We start from the raw sequence: 17,491 nt of genomic DNA, 5'->3' as shown, positions 1-17,491 counted from the left end.
TCACCACTTGGTGCATAAATAATCAATTTCAAGGCTTTGCAGACAACAGCATTTCATGTAACACACTCTCCCAGCATGTGCTTTTCAAGGATTTGCAATAAGTGCTTGCTTCCAGCAGAAGGAAGCAAAAGGAAAGGAAAACTGGAAGGACAGCCAAGAGTTTATGTACAAGCAGTAGAGATTATTACTGTCACCTTCCCTTTCATTCCCTTTTCCCAGGGGACTTGATTTCCGTCCCCACCCCCTGGAAATACAGCATTCTTTTAAATACTATACTTGGGACACTCCTTCAGACGAGAACATATTCTAAGGGTTAAGATTTCTCTCCTTTTTTTTTTTCCTTCTTTTATTCCCAGGAGCAGGATCTTAAATGAAAGATGATAAAAAGATGTCATTATTATTGGAAAGATGATGTTACAAAATACACTTTTTAATTCAAACTGTATATTCCAGATTTTGTTGTTCAAAGTTTCATATTTTCAAGCAGTAAAGGGTTCAAGATTCTGTGCTGAAACAGGTAGAAAGCAGCAAAGATCCCAAGAGGAGGAACTGAAAATACTGCTCATTTTAATTCCTAGAAGTTACATAAACAGAATACTTGTATGCTATACATATGGACTAAATCTTCATAATTATTTATAATGTACATACACACCATAATGACAGCATGCAACAAATGCAAAGAAAACTGTAATAGGACAATCACCAAAAAGAGACACAAAAGTAAAGCTGGATGGCTGCAAAGAAACAAGGGATTGATTGGTAAGGGATTAGCACTGAGGTGTATTTGACACAAGAAGTCTGGCAGGGTATGTCCGTTTCAGTTCCCATTTGCCCTAGTTACTAGCTCATAGTTACTAGCTCAGCTAGTAACAAGGCAGACATCAGCAATAACTACAAGACCTCAGAAGCCATGAGCTGTTTTAAGATTAAAATTCTCACAGAACCATTACCCTCAGACCTCAGACTTACTTTTTTAAAGGTAAAAAGTAAGTAAACTCTTAACCTTCTTGATGGCTGTAAATAAGACACTATGTAGCTAGTAATGGCCAATTTTCCTTTTATGGAAACCTTCCTAAAAGATTCTGTTCTAGAAAAGAATCTATGAGTTTTATTCAATTAACTTGTGATAAAAATTAAGCTTCTAAAGAAAGAACATGCTCTGCAACATTTACTTTGCTCTTACCAAACCAAACTCATCTGGTTAGCAGCATTTAGAAAAGAAGCATGAAGTATGTCTGCCAAACAGCTCTTCTGTATGAGCACAATCCATTCTAGTTCATGCAATCTCTCATAGTAGTACCTAAAGCAGGTAAAAAGCTGCTGGTATAGTACAGAAAATTACTTCTGGGAAATAAATCTCAGCTTTAAATTGTTGAGCAAAGTGGGTTTTGTATTTTTTTGGTGTTTTTTTTCAGTAACCTCAGGCATCAACAGTTCATACTAACATGTTGAAGGACTCAGTTGGAGTGAATGCAATAGCAAGGTAAAGGGAAAGAAAAACATTCTTCCCATTTGCAGCAGTTATCTGACTTCATCCCTTAAGAAAGCAAGCATCAAATCTGGAGAAGGCAGCCTACAAATTCTCCCGCAGAAGGGCTACTGGTGGAATGACTGCCAGACTGGATTTGAGCACTGGACTGTGCATATAGGCCAGTTTATTCAACTGGTGGATACAGATCCAGTGACAATGGCAGTAGGTGAGGTCCTAATGGTGGGGACAGCAGAGTGAATAGGAAAAAAATAAAATAAAATACTCTGTTGAAGGTAAAAAGCCAAAAGTGAGAAAGTGACAGAAGATGAGTAAGCACTCCTCATGCATATCCTGCCCACTTAAGTGGCCCACTGCTTTATCCTAAAGCAGAAAGAAAGTATGCTTCCCATACACATGAACCACTTTTCTGTGGCACGCACAAGTCCTAAAACCATCCCAGCTTTTCCAATTTAAAAAGAAGACTACATTTCAGGGGAAGAAAGAACTACACAATACTGTCTGCAAATGCCCAAAGTCATTCTGGGACATCAAACACTAGAGCTCCCATAATACTCGCACAGTGGGGAAAACAGTTTCATAAAGAATTTGACAGGTGACAAAAGGACTCACTGGCACTAGTTCAAAGCTCATGATTTCAAGGCTTAGAAACATTAAAACTACAAGACAAAAAATTACCAGCAACCAATCTTTAACCCTGGTTCTTACCTCAGCAGGTTTCTTTTGTTCATTTGCTGGTGTTTTTGACTTGCTCCTGTATTTAGAACAAGATGAAAAGGAAGTGGAAGGACCTGTTTAAAAAAAAACAAAAACATTATAGCTCATTTCAATTCATTTAATTTTTCAGTAAGACACAAGGTGCTCCAGCCTCCTGAATTATCACAAGTTTTTGACAAGATGTGGGCAAAAAAACTCTTAGGCAGTCTGTAGGCTTAATTACAGCTCCTCCTGTTCCACTCCTTCTTTGTAAAGCCACAGCACACAGCTTATGGGTACATTCTGATCTGCCTGATGCAAGCAGGAGTAAACAGAAAGAGGCAGGCAGACCACTTTCCTTTGCTTTCTTTCTAACAAAGTGGAAGAAGGAGCAAAACTGAGGACAGAGTTTGCAAGTCCTGGAAAACAAAAAGCAGAGGGGAAGGTCTGGGGAGGGCAGGGGGGCGAAGGCAACCTGCTCAAGTGGAAGGTGTCCCCACCTTCCTCAGCAAACTCAGGCTAATGTGTGCCAAGGAACATTTAAAATATAACTATCCGAAGTGGTACAACAGAACAAAGTAGAATAGATCAAGGACCAGTGTAATGTAAGATAACTATCAATATACTTATTGTAACTCTGTGTCTTATGTACACTCTAACGTACCAATGCTCAAATAGCTTGCCACCCCCAGTCATTTTGAAGTTGAGGCTCCTGCATAACAAGAGACAACAGAACTCCTTTTAAAAAATAGGAATTACAAAATAGGACCCCAGACAGTAAATTTTTCTCTTGAATTACAGATTTCATTTCCCCAACATTGAAAAGTAAAGACACTCAAGTTTCTCTTTACATTCTAAGTAGACTCAAAACTTCCCCTAGGTTTAAAGGATCGTTTGCCTCATTTTCCTCCTATAACAGGAATCAGAACATCAAAAACCACAGAATGCAAAAAAGAAATCAAGAGACTTTTTTTTTTTTAATTTTAAGAGGTGAAACAGTTTGGCCTCAAACCACGGAAGGAAACCACAAGGGGGTGACAGACCAAAGAAAAACTAGTAGGTATTACTTACTCTCATTGTCTGAACTGTCACTGGTGCTTAGATGCCTGTGGCGTTTCATCCTGACGCATCCTAGAGAAAAGAAAAGTTGATGGCAACCATTCTACCAGAAAAATCACCAGGTGCTGGCTGAGGCCAAGCTCCTCTCACTAAAGACAAAGTTCCTCTGAAGAGCTTTCAGGCACAGATATAATAAGGCACCATGTTTTATTTCTGCAAGCAATTCTTCAACCACAGTATGATTTGTGAAACCAAGCACCCTCAAAACCAGCATGCCTCTGCTGGCCAGAGCTTGCTCCGAATTCTGCAGCGAGGATTGCAACCCGCATGATTCCCAGCAGGGCGTGAGCAGTGCTCTGCTCCTGGAGGAGACTCAATGTCCCATCTGTTCAGCCAGAGGAAGAGTTGCCATGGTGGCAGTCGCTAGCTGAGAGATGGGTGGAGGCCAGGAAATAAGGTGGATTCACACAGCAAGACAACGATTTAGAAATACAACTCCCCTTAAAAATAACCCAACACAAACACAAGCCAGCAAAAAGCAAAGGCATCCATGAAAAACAAAAGGCACATTTTAAATAGGGACAATCACAGAAGATAATGACTGATGCCATTGAAATCATCAGGCCACCACTTAGTTCACATGAAATGTGGTTTTCAGAAGTCTGAGGAGTGAAGGAGGGTATCGCTTCCATGGTCCCATTAAAAAAAGGTATTAAGCTTTTTGAAACTGATTTTTCAACATGTAACACATACAGAGAACACACAAGAAAAAAATCTGGGCCTCTACTTAATAAAGGTCAAAACAGTGATCAGTTACAGGCTCTAAACAAGTGCCAACAGAAATCCATAAACATTCTTACCAGACTTTGCAATTCTATAATATTAAATGCTACATTTGCTAAATAAGAACCAGTAACAGTTTACAGTTAATAACAGTAAATGGAAATTGCTCTGATCTTATTAATGGATTGAATGAGGAAATCATTAAAGAAGTAAAAAATTATTCTGCAAAAACAGACAAAGCAGAAGCTAAGCATGAGTAGGTTACAGAGAGCTGAACCTGAAATGCCTGCACTATTAGAACGGAGGCTTGCCCACACCTGAAACATAAGCAGCTTCATTTCTTAAACAAAACCACATGCAGTTAAAAACAGCAACATAGCTAAGTGCCCCCATTTAATAAACCCTCATTGGTAGTTACTGTACAATGGGTCTTGAGATTATCCGAAGACCATGGGATAGATAAACAAGACTTCCACGTAAGAGGAGCATGTCCCAAGACTTTGATTGCAACCAAGTTCTCTGCAGCACAAGTATTTAATTTGGTGGAAATTTTCACTCCTATTTAAGGGAGTGAGTTTACTGAATCTAAACGCAATAATCAATCACTAAAAGTTTAAAACAACCCTTTTGAGCTATCTGTTATAAGAAGACATTGTCCCACACTCCTGGGAGTCAAAAAAGGAAGCAACATGTGTAGTTTTCAAGCAGTCAGATACAGAACTTCTGAGTCAGGTATTCAACCTGGGTGGAGGACAGACAGACACAGTGATCAACAGGGCAGGACATCAAAAAAGTGTCATTTATATTACTTAAACTGCTATGCAATGGCAGTTTATTTCACATTAATTCACCTTCTCCCAGCTCAAAACAGCCTGGGGGAGGCAAGGCAGCCATCCCGCATACAAAGACCAGCATCCAACAGAAGAGAAGCATCAAAAACAAAGTACCCAAAACACCGCAGGTCTTCACTTCCAGCTAGCAGGGTCAGGTGGCTTCTGCAGGCACCAGCCAGATGAAGGGACTTCCATGAATCTCTTAGCAAAAGCTGTTTGACAGGTAGAAGGCACCTGAGCCAGAAGGGCTTGTCTTTCTGCATGTTTTGGGGGCAGCAGACTTGAAGTTAACTTCTGGGTAGTGCAGGGAGGGCTAGAAGACTACTGTCATCTTGAAGTTTAAATGCACGGACTTTAATCAAAAGCAAATAAAATGGTATTGCCTTATTTGAGATCTTGTGCTAAAGCAGCCAAACCCAGCCCCTGGAGCATACAACACTCTCTAAAATGCAACACATTCTGCCTGTGGCAATACCTTCTCTGCTGGCAGTCTTTCAGTTCAAAGTGCCCTGGCTTACAGACCATCGGGCATGCTACAAGACCTTGGGAGTCGATGAAAAAGACATCTATGTATGCCAAGCAGTATTTCTCACTTCCATTTCTTAGCAAGAAATTAAAGTGCTTGCTGCTTGCTTTGATGTTCAGATGAATTTTTGAGCAGTTGTTAAAAGGTGCTGAAAGCTTATGGCAGGCGATTCTCATCTCTTACAGCCTATAGAAACATGCAGCAATAAAACCTTTTCACTCTCCTAAAGACAGCTATCTGCAGAGCACAACATGTGCATTCATCCAAAGTAGGGTCAAACACGAGGCTAAGACAGACAACTGCAGGAAAGAACACCGAGGAAGCCTGGATTTTTGCCTGGGCAACTAGGAAAAGCAGAGAGGTGACAGCTACTTCAAAGACAACTTACACAGTGTAACCAAAACTTTGGAACAGAAAGCACACCTCAGCAAACAACTTTCTAGGAGGAAAAACAAAATCAAACCAATTAAAAAAATTAAAAAGCTGTATTTGAGAACTGGATTTGCAGCAGCTGAGGCAAGAGATTTACACCTCTGTCACAGCAGACAGAAACAGTGAAAGCAGTCACTCAGGGTAAAAGCCCCAAACAGTAATAACACTGGAGTCCTTACCGATTTTTTTCAGCAGTATTAACCACAACAGTCACTAAGAGCTACAACAAATCACAGGTGTGTGCTGCATTCACTAAGAGAGGTTATTAAAGTGACCAACACCAGCTATATACACCACCCCACCCCACCCCCCACCCCCCCCCCCGATGCAGGAGTAACAAGACTCAGCATCATTCAACAGGACTACCTCTGCAGGGGACTTCACTTCTGGTTTTAGTAGGTAGGAGACTCCTTTGCTGTACCCTTGCATACACTGTGACTGGCACACAACTTCCAGCTCACTTCCACTCAAAAGTGCGGTGAGGGCTCATCAAAAAGGCTCACTAACAATGATACCACTTCCTCAGTCATCAGTGAGGTGTCCCAAAGTAACATCCACTTTGTGGTAAAGATCCCACCTCACTCCTTCATCTGCCTTTGCAGAACGCAGGAGAATCAGCAGCTGCTCTGCTCAGAAAGACAGGAGCTACAAAGCCAGACTCCACAACACGGAAACTTATGTCAGCCTCTCCCAGCTTCAGTCCAATTCCTTGCAAAGCAGTCCAGCACCCTCCAGTTTTGTCCCTCAGCTTCAGATGATGATACTATCTGCTGGATGATACCATCCAGAGCAAGGCTGCAAGCAACCCTGTGCTGAAGTTCCTACTTCTTCCATCACATTTAGCGTTACCACTTGCAATGCATTGTGAAGAGTTTAAATAAAAAAATAAAAATCAACCCCCCACAAATATCCCTGAAAGGGTTAAACGTAGAAAGAAAGGACAATCCACACATACCAAAAGCCCAAACAAGCAGAACCAAAAAATCCCACACAAGCAGGTACAATCCCTCAGATATCCTAGCTCGGCCCCTTTTCTAACTTCACCCCGCAAACTATGGTGAAATTAAGCCTAGAATAAAGGAGCACAATTAATTTTTTTTTCAACATATGCATGAAGCTTAGAAAGGTAATAAATAAACTAACGAGATTACCAGTGCCCTTTTCCTACTTCACAGTATCAATGGCAAACCAAGACAGTCAAATAAACAGTTTTAGTTTTACATACAAAATGAAAGATTTAGTGAACTTTTAGAACAGATAAAAAATATTTTTTCCACAGAATTGTTACAATATAAATTTAGAACACAGCCTCAAATAGATGCGGTTTATAAAGGGGGAAAAAAAAAAGTAAGATGAGCTATCAGCAGTATGATGGAAATGCTGGACCACAAACAACTAAAACCAGCCTCCTTCCACTTCAGTTTTCTTCATACAGATGTTTTGCAAATGTGCATGTTGAACTTTTTATCTGAATTTTGAGAAATTAGTTTTAGCATTTAAACTTTACAGTAGTTCCAATGTACAAGCTAAGATAAACAAGGAGCATAAAGCAACACAGAAATGTTTTTGCAGAGCAAAAAAGGTAAGTGGCTCCCCAAAAAAGCCCCAAGAAAAGCCTTATTATTTACCAGTCACTGCGTAATGATTCCACTACCTTAAAACTTAAGTAGAAGTGCTGTGGCTGTGGATTTGAAATGTGCTCAAGCATTACAGTCAAGCACAGATTAACTTAAAAATGATCATTAGGAATAAGAACATAACATGTCATGATCTAAAGTTCTCCCCCCACCTCTCCACTTCTTAAATCCACAGAAGGACTAACAACTGATCTATCACGTATGACAACATATCCAAGTTCTAAAGATGCTCACCTTGAGGGACCGTTTAAATGAAAATTAAAATACAGAAGCGACATTACAAAACCACCATGTCACAAGCAAAAAGATACTCAATCCTCCAGGCAATTACCACAGTGGAACATTTTCAATATCAATTACCAGAGCAATTCCTAAACTTCAACCATATTCCACACCTGTCCCATTTGTGACTTGTCAAGCCATGGCCATATCCCTGATGTGCTCACAACTACTAAAGATAAAACCCACAACTTAAAAGAAGAAAAATCGGCCTCATTCCCTGTTGTCACCTAAACACTCAAAAGCAAGTCAAAATGCCCTGAACTGTTCAGGTGTTCAACTAAAAATAACCCCAGGAAACACACTCTCCTGAGCCACAAGCAGCAACATTATGCTGCCAGCATCTCCCTGGCTTCCAGAAGGCTGATGCCCATATTGGGAATTCTGCCCTGGAGCCAAAATCGATGCTGGATCCAACATATCACTGCACTTTAGGAAAAAATTACCTTGCACTCACCTGGCTGAAACAGAACATGGATCCCAATTTAACAGTAATCAACATATCAGCCAGCACATGCAAGAATCTGACAAAAATGAAACACTCTGTGCCAAAAATCTAGGGGAGACGTTTTGTAATTAATGATTTCTAAATTATGTTTGCTCCTTTTTGCTTATTTACAGTTAGCTGAAGCTAACAAGAACACTTGCCTCTACCACCATTCTCCTCTCCCTAGGGAAAACTTGAGCTGCACTGACTTATGGCACTTCCCCTTTCTGAAGGGCTAGTTAGCATGAATTACTCAAAAAAATCAGTCAAGCAGCATATGTAAACAGCAGTTAACAAAATTTCAGAGCCTTATTCAAAATAAAAACTCAAATACCTGTGAAAACAATAGCAACACACATTTTTCCTTTTTAGTTTGTGTCAGAGTAAACAACTAAATTTACCAAATAAGCCATTAAGTTTATCCTCTTGTTCTGATACTGATGCACTATATGCTGAAGAATGTAACAAGAGTTAGCACAAAGAAGGATGAGGTATCTCACAGAGTCTGAACTCACCCAGCATATTAGGCAAGACACTAGTGACAAACGTACAAAATGAATCCTTAAATCTAGCCCAGATTTCAGAACAAAACAGTATCTCCAAGGAGTAGCAGTCATTTCTTCCTGGCTTCAGTTTGTTGCAGAGAAAGGTTAAATATATCCATACGCTACTCAGTACCTGTTAACACCTATACAAAAGGAAAAGGCAACAAAGAAATTCAAGGAGCTGTAAGGCAAATATAACCTAGACCTGTGAGATTTTATTTCTTCATGCTTTAAAATAGACTGACAAAAAATGGAATTGGCCACTGCATTACGGAAACTTTCAAGTGTGACAAAGAAATAACCTACTTTCTTTATCTTATTAAAAAGAAAAACAGCATCTATGTATGCAAACCAACTGACAAGCTACACGCAAATCTCAGATTAAAAAATCTGTACTTACAGTTTTCCAATATGGCTTGTCTACATTAAAAAAGAAATTAAAAAAAAAATACAAAAAAAGGCAGAGGCAGTAGGCAGAAATTTCCAAGTCTCCAAAATGTGGTTTATGTAACTGTTAAATTTAGATTAGGAAGCAAATTATCTTGAAAGGTCTCCAGGAAATGTAGTACAGTAAGACCATTTAAATAGGTCAAATTTCATAGCCAACTGCCAGGGAAATGATGAAATATGAGTAGAGTTAATACAACCTTTCAAATAACTAGAGGAAGAGAGATCAGTCATGTTTGGGTTTATTACTATTATTTTTTAATATCCTATCCAATCTCACAAAAAGGCTTTATAAACTGGAAAAAACACCTACTCGGACTTGGGTTGGCAGTATGTGCCACAACAAAAAGGTCTGAAAGCTTAAACAATTCACAGGAAAAGTTCAGCAAAAAAAAAAAAATTTTCTTTATTTCATTCTGAAGAGAATGAACATTTTAAGACTAGTAATATCCCCCTACTGAAGAACCCTAATAAAGTGACCACATCTATCCTACTCTCCTCTCACCCCCAAAATGAAAGCTTGATTTATTCTCTGAAGACTGTACTTGGCCTACCACAAAATAAACCTTTTCTTGCTACTATTTCAAACTAAGCCTTGGTTAACATAATAATCAAAGGAGGAATGAGCCTGTTTTTAGAAACAGCACTACCAGTGACAGTCAATTCCTTTGTCATTAATTAAAGAAATAACATTAGTAGGCAAGGAAGTACACGTTACAGGAATCTGGATAACAACATAGGTCTGTATGAAGCGCAATAGCAACTACCTAGTCTCCATCTCTCTTTTCCTTGTACATTACCTTTTTACATAAGGCCATTTAGCACCTGCCACAAGGATACTGTGTGTTTAAAACCTAGAAAGAAGAACCCAAAGTATCATCTAACAGCACAATTTATCACCTGAAATAGTTAAATTCTGAAGTCAGCTGATAGATCATAAAATCATGATGAAGAAATCCCAATCATCCCCCCCCCCCCTTCCCATTCATTGGTGGATTATGGGCCAAAAGGGAACCCTGGCATCATTTCACGTGCCCTTCTACAAAGAAGATTCATCATTTGGTCTACTGCAAAGCACTTAATGGCCTTCATTTTGCTTTGCGAGTATAAAAAGAGGGTAAGTGATGCTATTTCACATTTATAACATGCTTTGATGATACAATAAAATACAGCACAGCCAGAATACAACTGCCTTTCCTACCTTGAAAACAGAAGAGCAGCTTTTAATTCCCAGTGCCACATCCGCGTGAAGACCCACCGTGAGGGCAGGTGGGGACAGATTTCCACCAGAGGCCTTCAGCTAAATCACCTCACACCAAGAAGCTGGGTAAAATCGAAGTCATTCAGAAGTCATTCAAAATCGAAGTCATTCAGAAGACCAAGTCACCAGCAACACACACAGCACCACCACCTCGACAGCAACTCTCCAAGAGGCCTGAAAGATTAAATGACACTCTCCTCCCTGTGCTTCCCTGACACCCGGCAGTGACTGAGCAGCTCTATTTTTGTCTTTGAAGCAAGCTGCATGTGTTGGCCTGTGCACAGAGCAGCCAAGTGGGCCAGGCTGACATGGAAGTATTTCTTCACATTAAACACTGCATCCTGAAGACGGTACCAACTGAGCAAAATCAATTTAAAAAAATAAAAAACATCAGACTGCCATTAATGCGAGCAAATACACCAATGCATACGTGGTTCTGCTCCTCTCTGCTTCAGTCCTCATAATTACTTTCTGCTCCTGAACGCAAGGCTGTTTTCATACCAGCTGTTTATCAACAGAGCTACCGTTTTCCTAAAAGAGCAGTAGAGATTAAGACACACAAAATTATTTCCCTCAAAATACCGTACTGAGTTTGAATGAAAGCCTGCTTCTAAAACAAAATAAAAAACAATCAGAAGGCAGCACTTCCTCCCCTGACACAGCAACCAGCCGGGCACTGCCCGGCATTGCTATGATCACAACACCAGAGATGCGTCTGCCTGGCTGCAGCAGCCCAGTGAACACTCCTCACCCACCTCTCCCAGCTCCTCAAACACCTCCCAGCATTGCTTCCACTCAGGAAAAAGGCTAAAATGAGGGCACAGCCCTCAGGAAAAGGGAACCACCGTCCTCAGCAGGACACCAACACCCTGCTGGTGTCTTCTCTTTCTGCCTGACCCAGCTGGGCCCACCTCATGGCCAATGGAGTGACAAAGTTCCCAATGCAAAGAAACAAGGAACAAGTTCCCAGCAGGCATTACCACGGCTGCCACACAGCAGGTCAGTGCCTGAGGCCCAGGTGGCAGGCAGGCAGGGCAGGCCCACAGGGGAGGGAGGAGCGCCATGCTGCCAGAGGGAAGCCATCACAGTTCCTGCTTCCTCAGGCCAGCCTCACACAAACAAGCCACCTCTTGTCAGGCTGCTGGAAACTCCAGGGCAGCTAATTCATCCCTGAAGGAATCCCCCAGGAGGCAGGGGCTGGCTCACATACAGACCTTTAACTACACGCATGCACCATATGCCGCAGAAAGTGCCGATCTCAGGTACACACGTGGAGGACTTAATCTGCTCCCAAGAGCCCTCAGCAGGGAAGATGCAGTTACTAATGGTTTGTTGCCTGTTTTACAGGGCTCCCTCAGAAGAAAACTCATACCTGACATTAACACTGAGGCAGCATCTAATAATAAAGGGGCAAAAGAAAAAAGAAAACCCCACAAGTCCATATGTACTTACTAAACAAAGATGAGGCTAAGGTCTTTGCTGTAAGACTGGTGTGGACATCCTGCTACTAAAAACTGACCAGTAAGAGACAGTTTTTGACTGGTGCAGGTTACTGCACCCAGTGCTAAGCCAGGTAAACAAGCAGATGGCTGCCCAGGGGCTCCCCGAGGGGATTCAACACCCAAAGGCAGCCTCATGCACTGTATCTGCAAGGAGATTGCAGTCATGGGCACGTCAAGCGCTGGCGAGAAACAGGAGCAGCATGCACACGCCTCTCCAGTATCACTGAGCAGAAAAGCCTCAGAGAGTGGTTAGCTGGGCTTTCTATTTTAAGACCTGGTATGATTCACATTACCTTGGCTCTAAGTGTTTTGCAGTCTTTACCATATCCACCCTCACGATAGGCTCATGTTAAGCAAGCACTGAAAGCTCTGACATTTCAGAGCTGCAGCACAGAGCAGCCATACATCATATGCAGGGAGCCTCTGGCAAAGCAGGCAGCTGCATACAGGTCTCCCAAGTGCTTATCCCACAGCCTCGCCGCTCGCTGCCCTTCCTGCTAATGCACACGTGGAGACAAACAGGATAAAAATCCCTGTGATGCACTCAGTCACCAAGTATTGTCCTGCTGTTGTACTGTGATGAAATTGCTCCACAGCCGGAGGGGAGAATGAAAGAAACTAACAAAAGAGTCACTGGTTAATTGAAAATTAGGCAATAATGAGTATTACACTAGTTCAAGTGAAGATGCCACTTTGCTTTATCTGCCTGATGCTGCAAGCAGTTTTCCACTTGAATCTGTTTTCTCTGCTCTCCAGCTGTATTAATGCATGCTTTCCTGACAAAACACAGGTAAGAAACTAGCATCACAGCTAGGAATACACGCAGGAAATATTATCAGAGAAGGAAAGATCTAGAAATGGATGCATTACTGGGATTCCAAAAAACAAATTTTCTATTAATAGCACAGGCAGAAGTTCTCATTTCCCAAAAGACACTTGCTTCAAATAATTGGTTATTTTTTTGGTACTTGCAAATAAAGTAAGTAGCTTTCACCATTCTCTTTGTTTTCTCCTAAGTCTCAAACAATAAAAGAATCAACAGCAGTAGAATGCATTAAATATGTTACCTCTTTTGACTCATTTATTTATTGGTTATAATACTTTGAAGAGGCTAACAACTTCGCTGCAAAGTTTTATATCACTAACAAAGCCTGAAGGATTACAAAAAACAGCAAGCTGCATCTTTATATTCTACTCAAAGGATAACAGAAAGTAAGAACACAAATATTTTCCTATAGGAAACATGAAGTTGATGACTTGTTTCCTCATCGGACAAGAAATGGTTTTCATTCACAAGCTGAAAATAAACAGTCTGGATGCTGAAGTTTTCTTCAAGTAAGAAAAAGGGCACCAAGGGGATCACTGGGAAGGAACATTTAAAGGGGAAGTACTGTCACAGCCAGAACTCAAAATAATACTTGGAATATTCCAAATCACTAGTTGAATACTAACATCCTACTACATTTTCTCACATTTCACACAACACATATGCAACTGCAGTATTTAATTCTCTGTGTCAAAACATCACAACATGAACAAAGATTTACTAGACTTGTTAAAGCACTTTTTTAGTTTGAAAAACTTTCTAAAGAGACAAAAAAAGGCCTTAATAAGTAATGAATTTAAATTAATTTTAATGGAAGGTCAATTAATTTCATGTTATGTGCTACAATCTATAATACTACAACACACCGACGATGTTCAGGACTCTTTTAGGCCAACAGATTTAAAATAGCTTTATAAAAAAGTAAGTAAGATTCCAGGTTTCTCTAAATCACCCAACTGAGGTGAGAGAAGACATTATGAAAATGATACTGTGACCAAATAATGTTTGTCCATTTTTATGTACAGAGCAGAGGCAAAAAGAAAAATTACCCTTCCCCCCCCACCCCCCATTGTAACGCAAAATGCAGCAATGACAAAATAGACAGCAAACTTACTCACTGGGGCTGACACCACCCTGGAAAGGGGAACAAAAGAATGATTGTATTTGCCCAAGGTTTCTAAATTGCCACATCTTGTTTGAGAAAGCAGTCAAGTGATGCATCCTAAAGACCACATAAAGTTCAATTTCCTACCAAAGAGCCAAGCTGAAGCACTTTCCTGGTTTTTTGATGAGGGGCCACACTGACCATTAACACTACCCCAAATTCCTCCCTCCTCCCCCCCCCCCCCTCTTGACTAAATAAACAAGATTAAAATGAGTAAGACTAGACCCCCACCCTTCTGTGGAAAGCATGTCCTTACTTGAGCTGTGCTAAAGCCAAGCAAGTGGATGGAGGTGGCTTTTTTTGGCACAGGAAAAAAGGTGCCAACCCATAGGGTGGATCACAAACAGCAGCTGTACTTGAATAGGTGGAGTGAGAAAGTACAGAAAAATACTATCCTTTCCATCCTATGAGGACAAGGAACTATCACAACTGACCTTCCAAAGCTGCAGGGGTGTGAGATAATGAATCTGACTCCAAAGCAGGTCACTTCATCCACTCTCCACCTCTGTACTGGAAAGAATGGAAATGCCTACAAACCATGAAGGCAGGGAGGTGTTTCACCACATCTTTATTCATAGGTAAGAGCCCACAACATGCTGCAACTGAATCACATGCTATCAAGAGCAGTAATAAAGTCTCTGCTGAGAAAGAGGGAGAGGTTACAATTAAAAGTGCAACTATAAAATTGAACAAAACAAAACCACCTTTACAGCAGAGTCACTCTCAAAACTCCACAACACAATGCAAAACCTGCACAGTCAATATGTTTTGTATATGCAACTCCAGTTGGTCAGTGAGGTTTTATGAACCTGTAAAGTCCCCCTCTCTGCAGGCTCTTACCCTGTGCAGCTGCAGGGCACAGGGCAGGCTGCAGCTGTATTTGTTATCAAGGGTCTGCAACTGAGAGAAGACATGTCTTAACCTGTGTTTGGGCAGAATAAAGCCACCTGAGACTACTCATCCACTTCCTCAGCTCTGCAACAGTGACCAGTTGTTCACACTGAAGCTGTGACCCAGGAGCAGCCCAGGCATGGTCCATCTGCTCCTTCAGACACCCCTGCCAGGGACACTGAGCTGCCTACCTCAACACCAACTATGGCTCCCAGTTAACATGCACAGCCATGCCACAGTGCCTATGGGATGCTTCTGAAAGGCCTTAAGGTGGTGAAAACAAACACATTCATAAAATGCCTTTAAAAACCAGGTCCTTGGGTATTCCAAGGTGAGCTGTAGCAGAAACTAACAGCACAAAGAGCTCTGCACCTATACAAGAGAGGTGCAAGACCAGCAGCAACAAGCATCAATACAAGCCTGTCTGATATTTTTTGCTGCACCTGCTGAGCCACATAAGAGAAAGCTTTATGGATGAGCAACAGTAGTAGATAACTCATTTGGGCTAAGGGCAAGGAAGTACCTTCTGGAGGGGCACCACTGAAGAAAAAGTATTTGCAGAACATGAACCTCCAACTACAGCTGCAAGAGAAGCATGCAATGGCCTTAGGGCACAAGATTAAACGATCTGAGACTTCCCAGCTGAGAAAGGAAGATACAGAATAGGAGAGAGATGCCGTAAGTGGTTAAGAAACAGCAAACAAGATGGAGACACTCACTGCTGCTCATGGTGCGGAAGACAAGGGATACACAGTTATGGAACAAACTTTGAACTAGAGTCGTTAAAAGAAAAAAGTCACTTAGTACAAAATTACTTGGAGAAACTCAATGCTATGGGATGTTGCAGAGGTTTAAAAATAAACAGATTGAAGAGAATTAGGCAAATGGAGGACAAGGGCTATTAAACACAATATGTCATGTCAATCTGCTGGAAATCCCAAAGTCAAAATTTTACAAGAAACAGAGTCTATATGAGCTTTTTAATGCTTTCTTTCCCTAGGTGTCTTCTATTGACCATTATCAGAGACAGTAATTGGCCTAATTCAGTAAAGGAGCTCATCCGAAACCAGACTTGCTCATAACAATTCACCTCTGTGCAGTGGATTATTTTCTTAATCTACCAGTTCCCAACCTGACCTCTCTGGACTACAGGTCAGATAGATGGTCCATAGGAATATGGTAAATACTGAAATGAGTGTGTTTATCAGACAAGATACTGATTATGATGAGCACAACCACCAGGGGTTCTGACAGTTGACATGCTGTTTCCCTGAAGAATTTGTTAATCGCTGTTCACTGTAGAGAACTATTTTGGTCCTAATGATTAAATATAAGATTAGCTCACTCTCAGTGTGTTGGAGTTGCTGCCTTTTTTCTTTTCTTAAAGAGAAATTAATAAACACTCTGTGCAAATACAGCTTACATGCACCTTAGGGCACTATCCATTCAGGCTTTTCTTTTGGGTTCTCTTCTACTCTGCAAGGCTTCAACCCCTTTAATAACTAGACTTTCAACTCCATGTTTGAAGTTTAAGACTTCACTAAACTGCCATTTTCTTTCATTTTTCCAAATCAGAATAACTAGCACAACGTTCTCATGTGAATTCTTACAGGTTTATTACCCAAAACCTTTCCAAGACACACATCTCAACTTACTCTCTCTCCTCCCTCACAGGGAAATAACCCAGAACCTGCAGCCAGCACTGTGTGCCTGAATTCTATAAGCTAAACCCTTAAAAAAATCTACTGAAACTACCTAAAAAAAAAGTAACCATGCTTAAACTTTTGCCTGCAAAGCCCAAACATGACAGTGACCCGTTTCACTTGAGCCTTTAATTTTATTAGTCAAATCTGTCTGAGGTCATACTTTCCAACTGCAATGGCACAACACATTGTATTACAGCCCTGCTAACAGCACAGAATTAGGTGGGAGGAGAGGCCGATGCTGGTTTTGTATAGAAAGGAATCTCTAAACACTGACCCCTAAAAGACAAAGTGATGGTGCAAGAGTAGTCAAGGCCAAAGCTCTATTTGCAGAAAATCAATCGGTTATGCACAATAGCAACTGCACTGAGATGTTCAGAGCTCAGCTGGAGTCTGTAGATCTGGTTTCTAAATTCAGAGTATCTGACACTGAAAATTAGAAAAAACACTCCCCCCCCCGCCTTTCTTTTTTAACAGTCAAAGCAGAAACAAGCTTTGAACTACAAGTCTTGAAACTGAGATGACTGCATCTCTTCTCTTTGCCATTCCTTATGATCTTTGGTAGCCAGCCAAATGGCTCAGCTTAGCTTCACTTTCCACATCAATCCCAAAGTTGAATAAGTAATAAAATTTGCATCAGGAGAGGGTTTTATAATCACATTAGAGACGTGCAACAGAGACCGGCTACCTTGGTTCACTTGGACAGCTTGAATGAGGCTTCATAATGAGGTACAGGTGTTAGCACTAATTAGGAATACCCAGCTCACTGCTGACATCAGCCCCTCAAAGCCATGACTGCACTTTAATCCTTTAAGCCACACAAAAGAAAAGCAGAAAGCGGGCAGACAAAAAAGGCTCTGAAAATGCCTCTGCAGAGGATTGAAATATTTGTGCTTACTTAAGGGGGGAAAAAAAAAGAATATAGAA

At 41.0% G+C, this 17,491-nt stretch overlaps 1 protein-coding gene across 6 annotated transcripts in view; it reads right to left on the bottom strand.

The window, feature by feature from the left end:
* JADE3 (jade family PHD finger 3) overlaps positions 1–17,491 on the bottom strand; it is a 67,668-nt gene that overhangs the window by 29,670 nt on the left and 20,507 nt on the right. For 4 of the 6 annotated variants that reach the window (XM_062628628.1, XM_062628629.1, XM_062628633.1 and 1 more), the window contains 2 exons: positions 3,260–3,319; positions 2,201–2,283 (listed from right to left, as the gene is read on the bottom strand). In XM_062628628.1, coding sequence (XP_062484612.1) covers positions 2,201–2,283; positions 3,260–3,308 — 132 coding nt within the window. In that variant the 5' untranslated portion in view covers positions 3,309–3,319. Of the gene's footprint in view, positions 1–2,200; positions 2,284–3,259; positions 3,320–11,232; positions 11,335–14,404; positions 14,692–17,491 lie in introns of those variants that run through there. The other 2 variants (XM_062628630.1, XM_062628632.1) reach the window with 2 other exon arrangements.

This window comes from Pezoporus occidentalis, unplaced genomic scaffold, assembly GCF_034315485.1.
Source record: "Pezoporus occidentalis ecotype Australia unplaced genomic scaffold, CSIRO_AGI_Poc_V1 ctg32, whole genome shotgun sequence".
NCBI classification, from domain to species: Eukaryota; Metazoa; Chordata; class Aves; order Psittaciformes; family Psittacidae; genus Pezoporus; species Pezoporus occidentalis.
The sequence above is the reverse complement of the archived record's forward strand: the minus strand, read 5'-3'. Positions and strand labels throughout refer to the sequence as shown.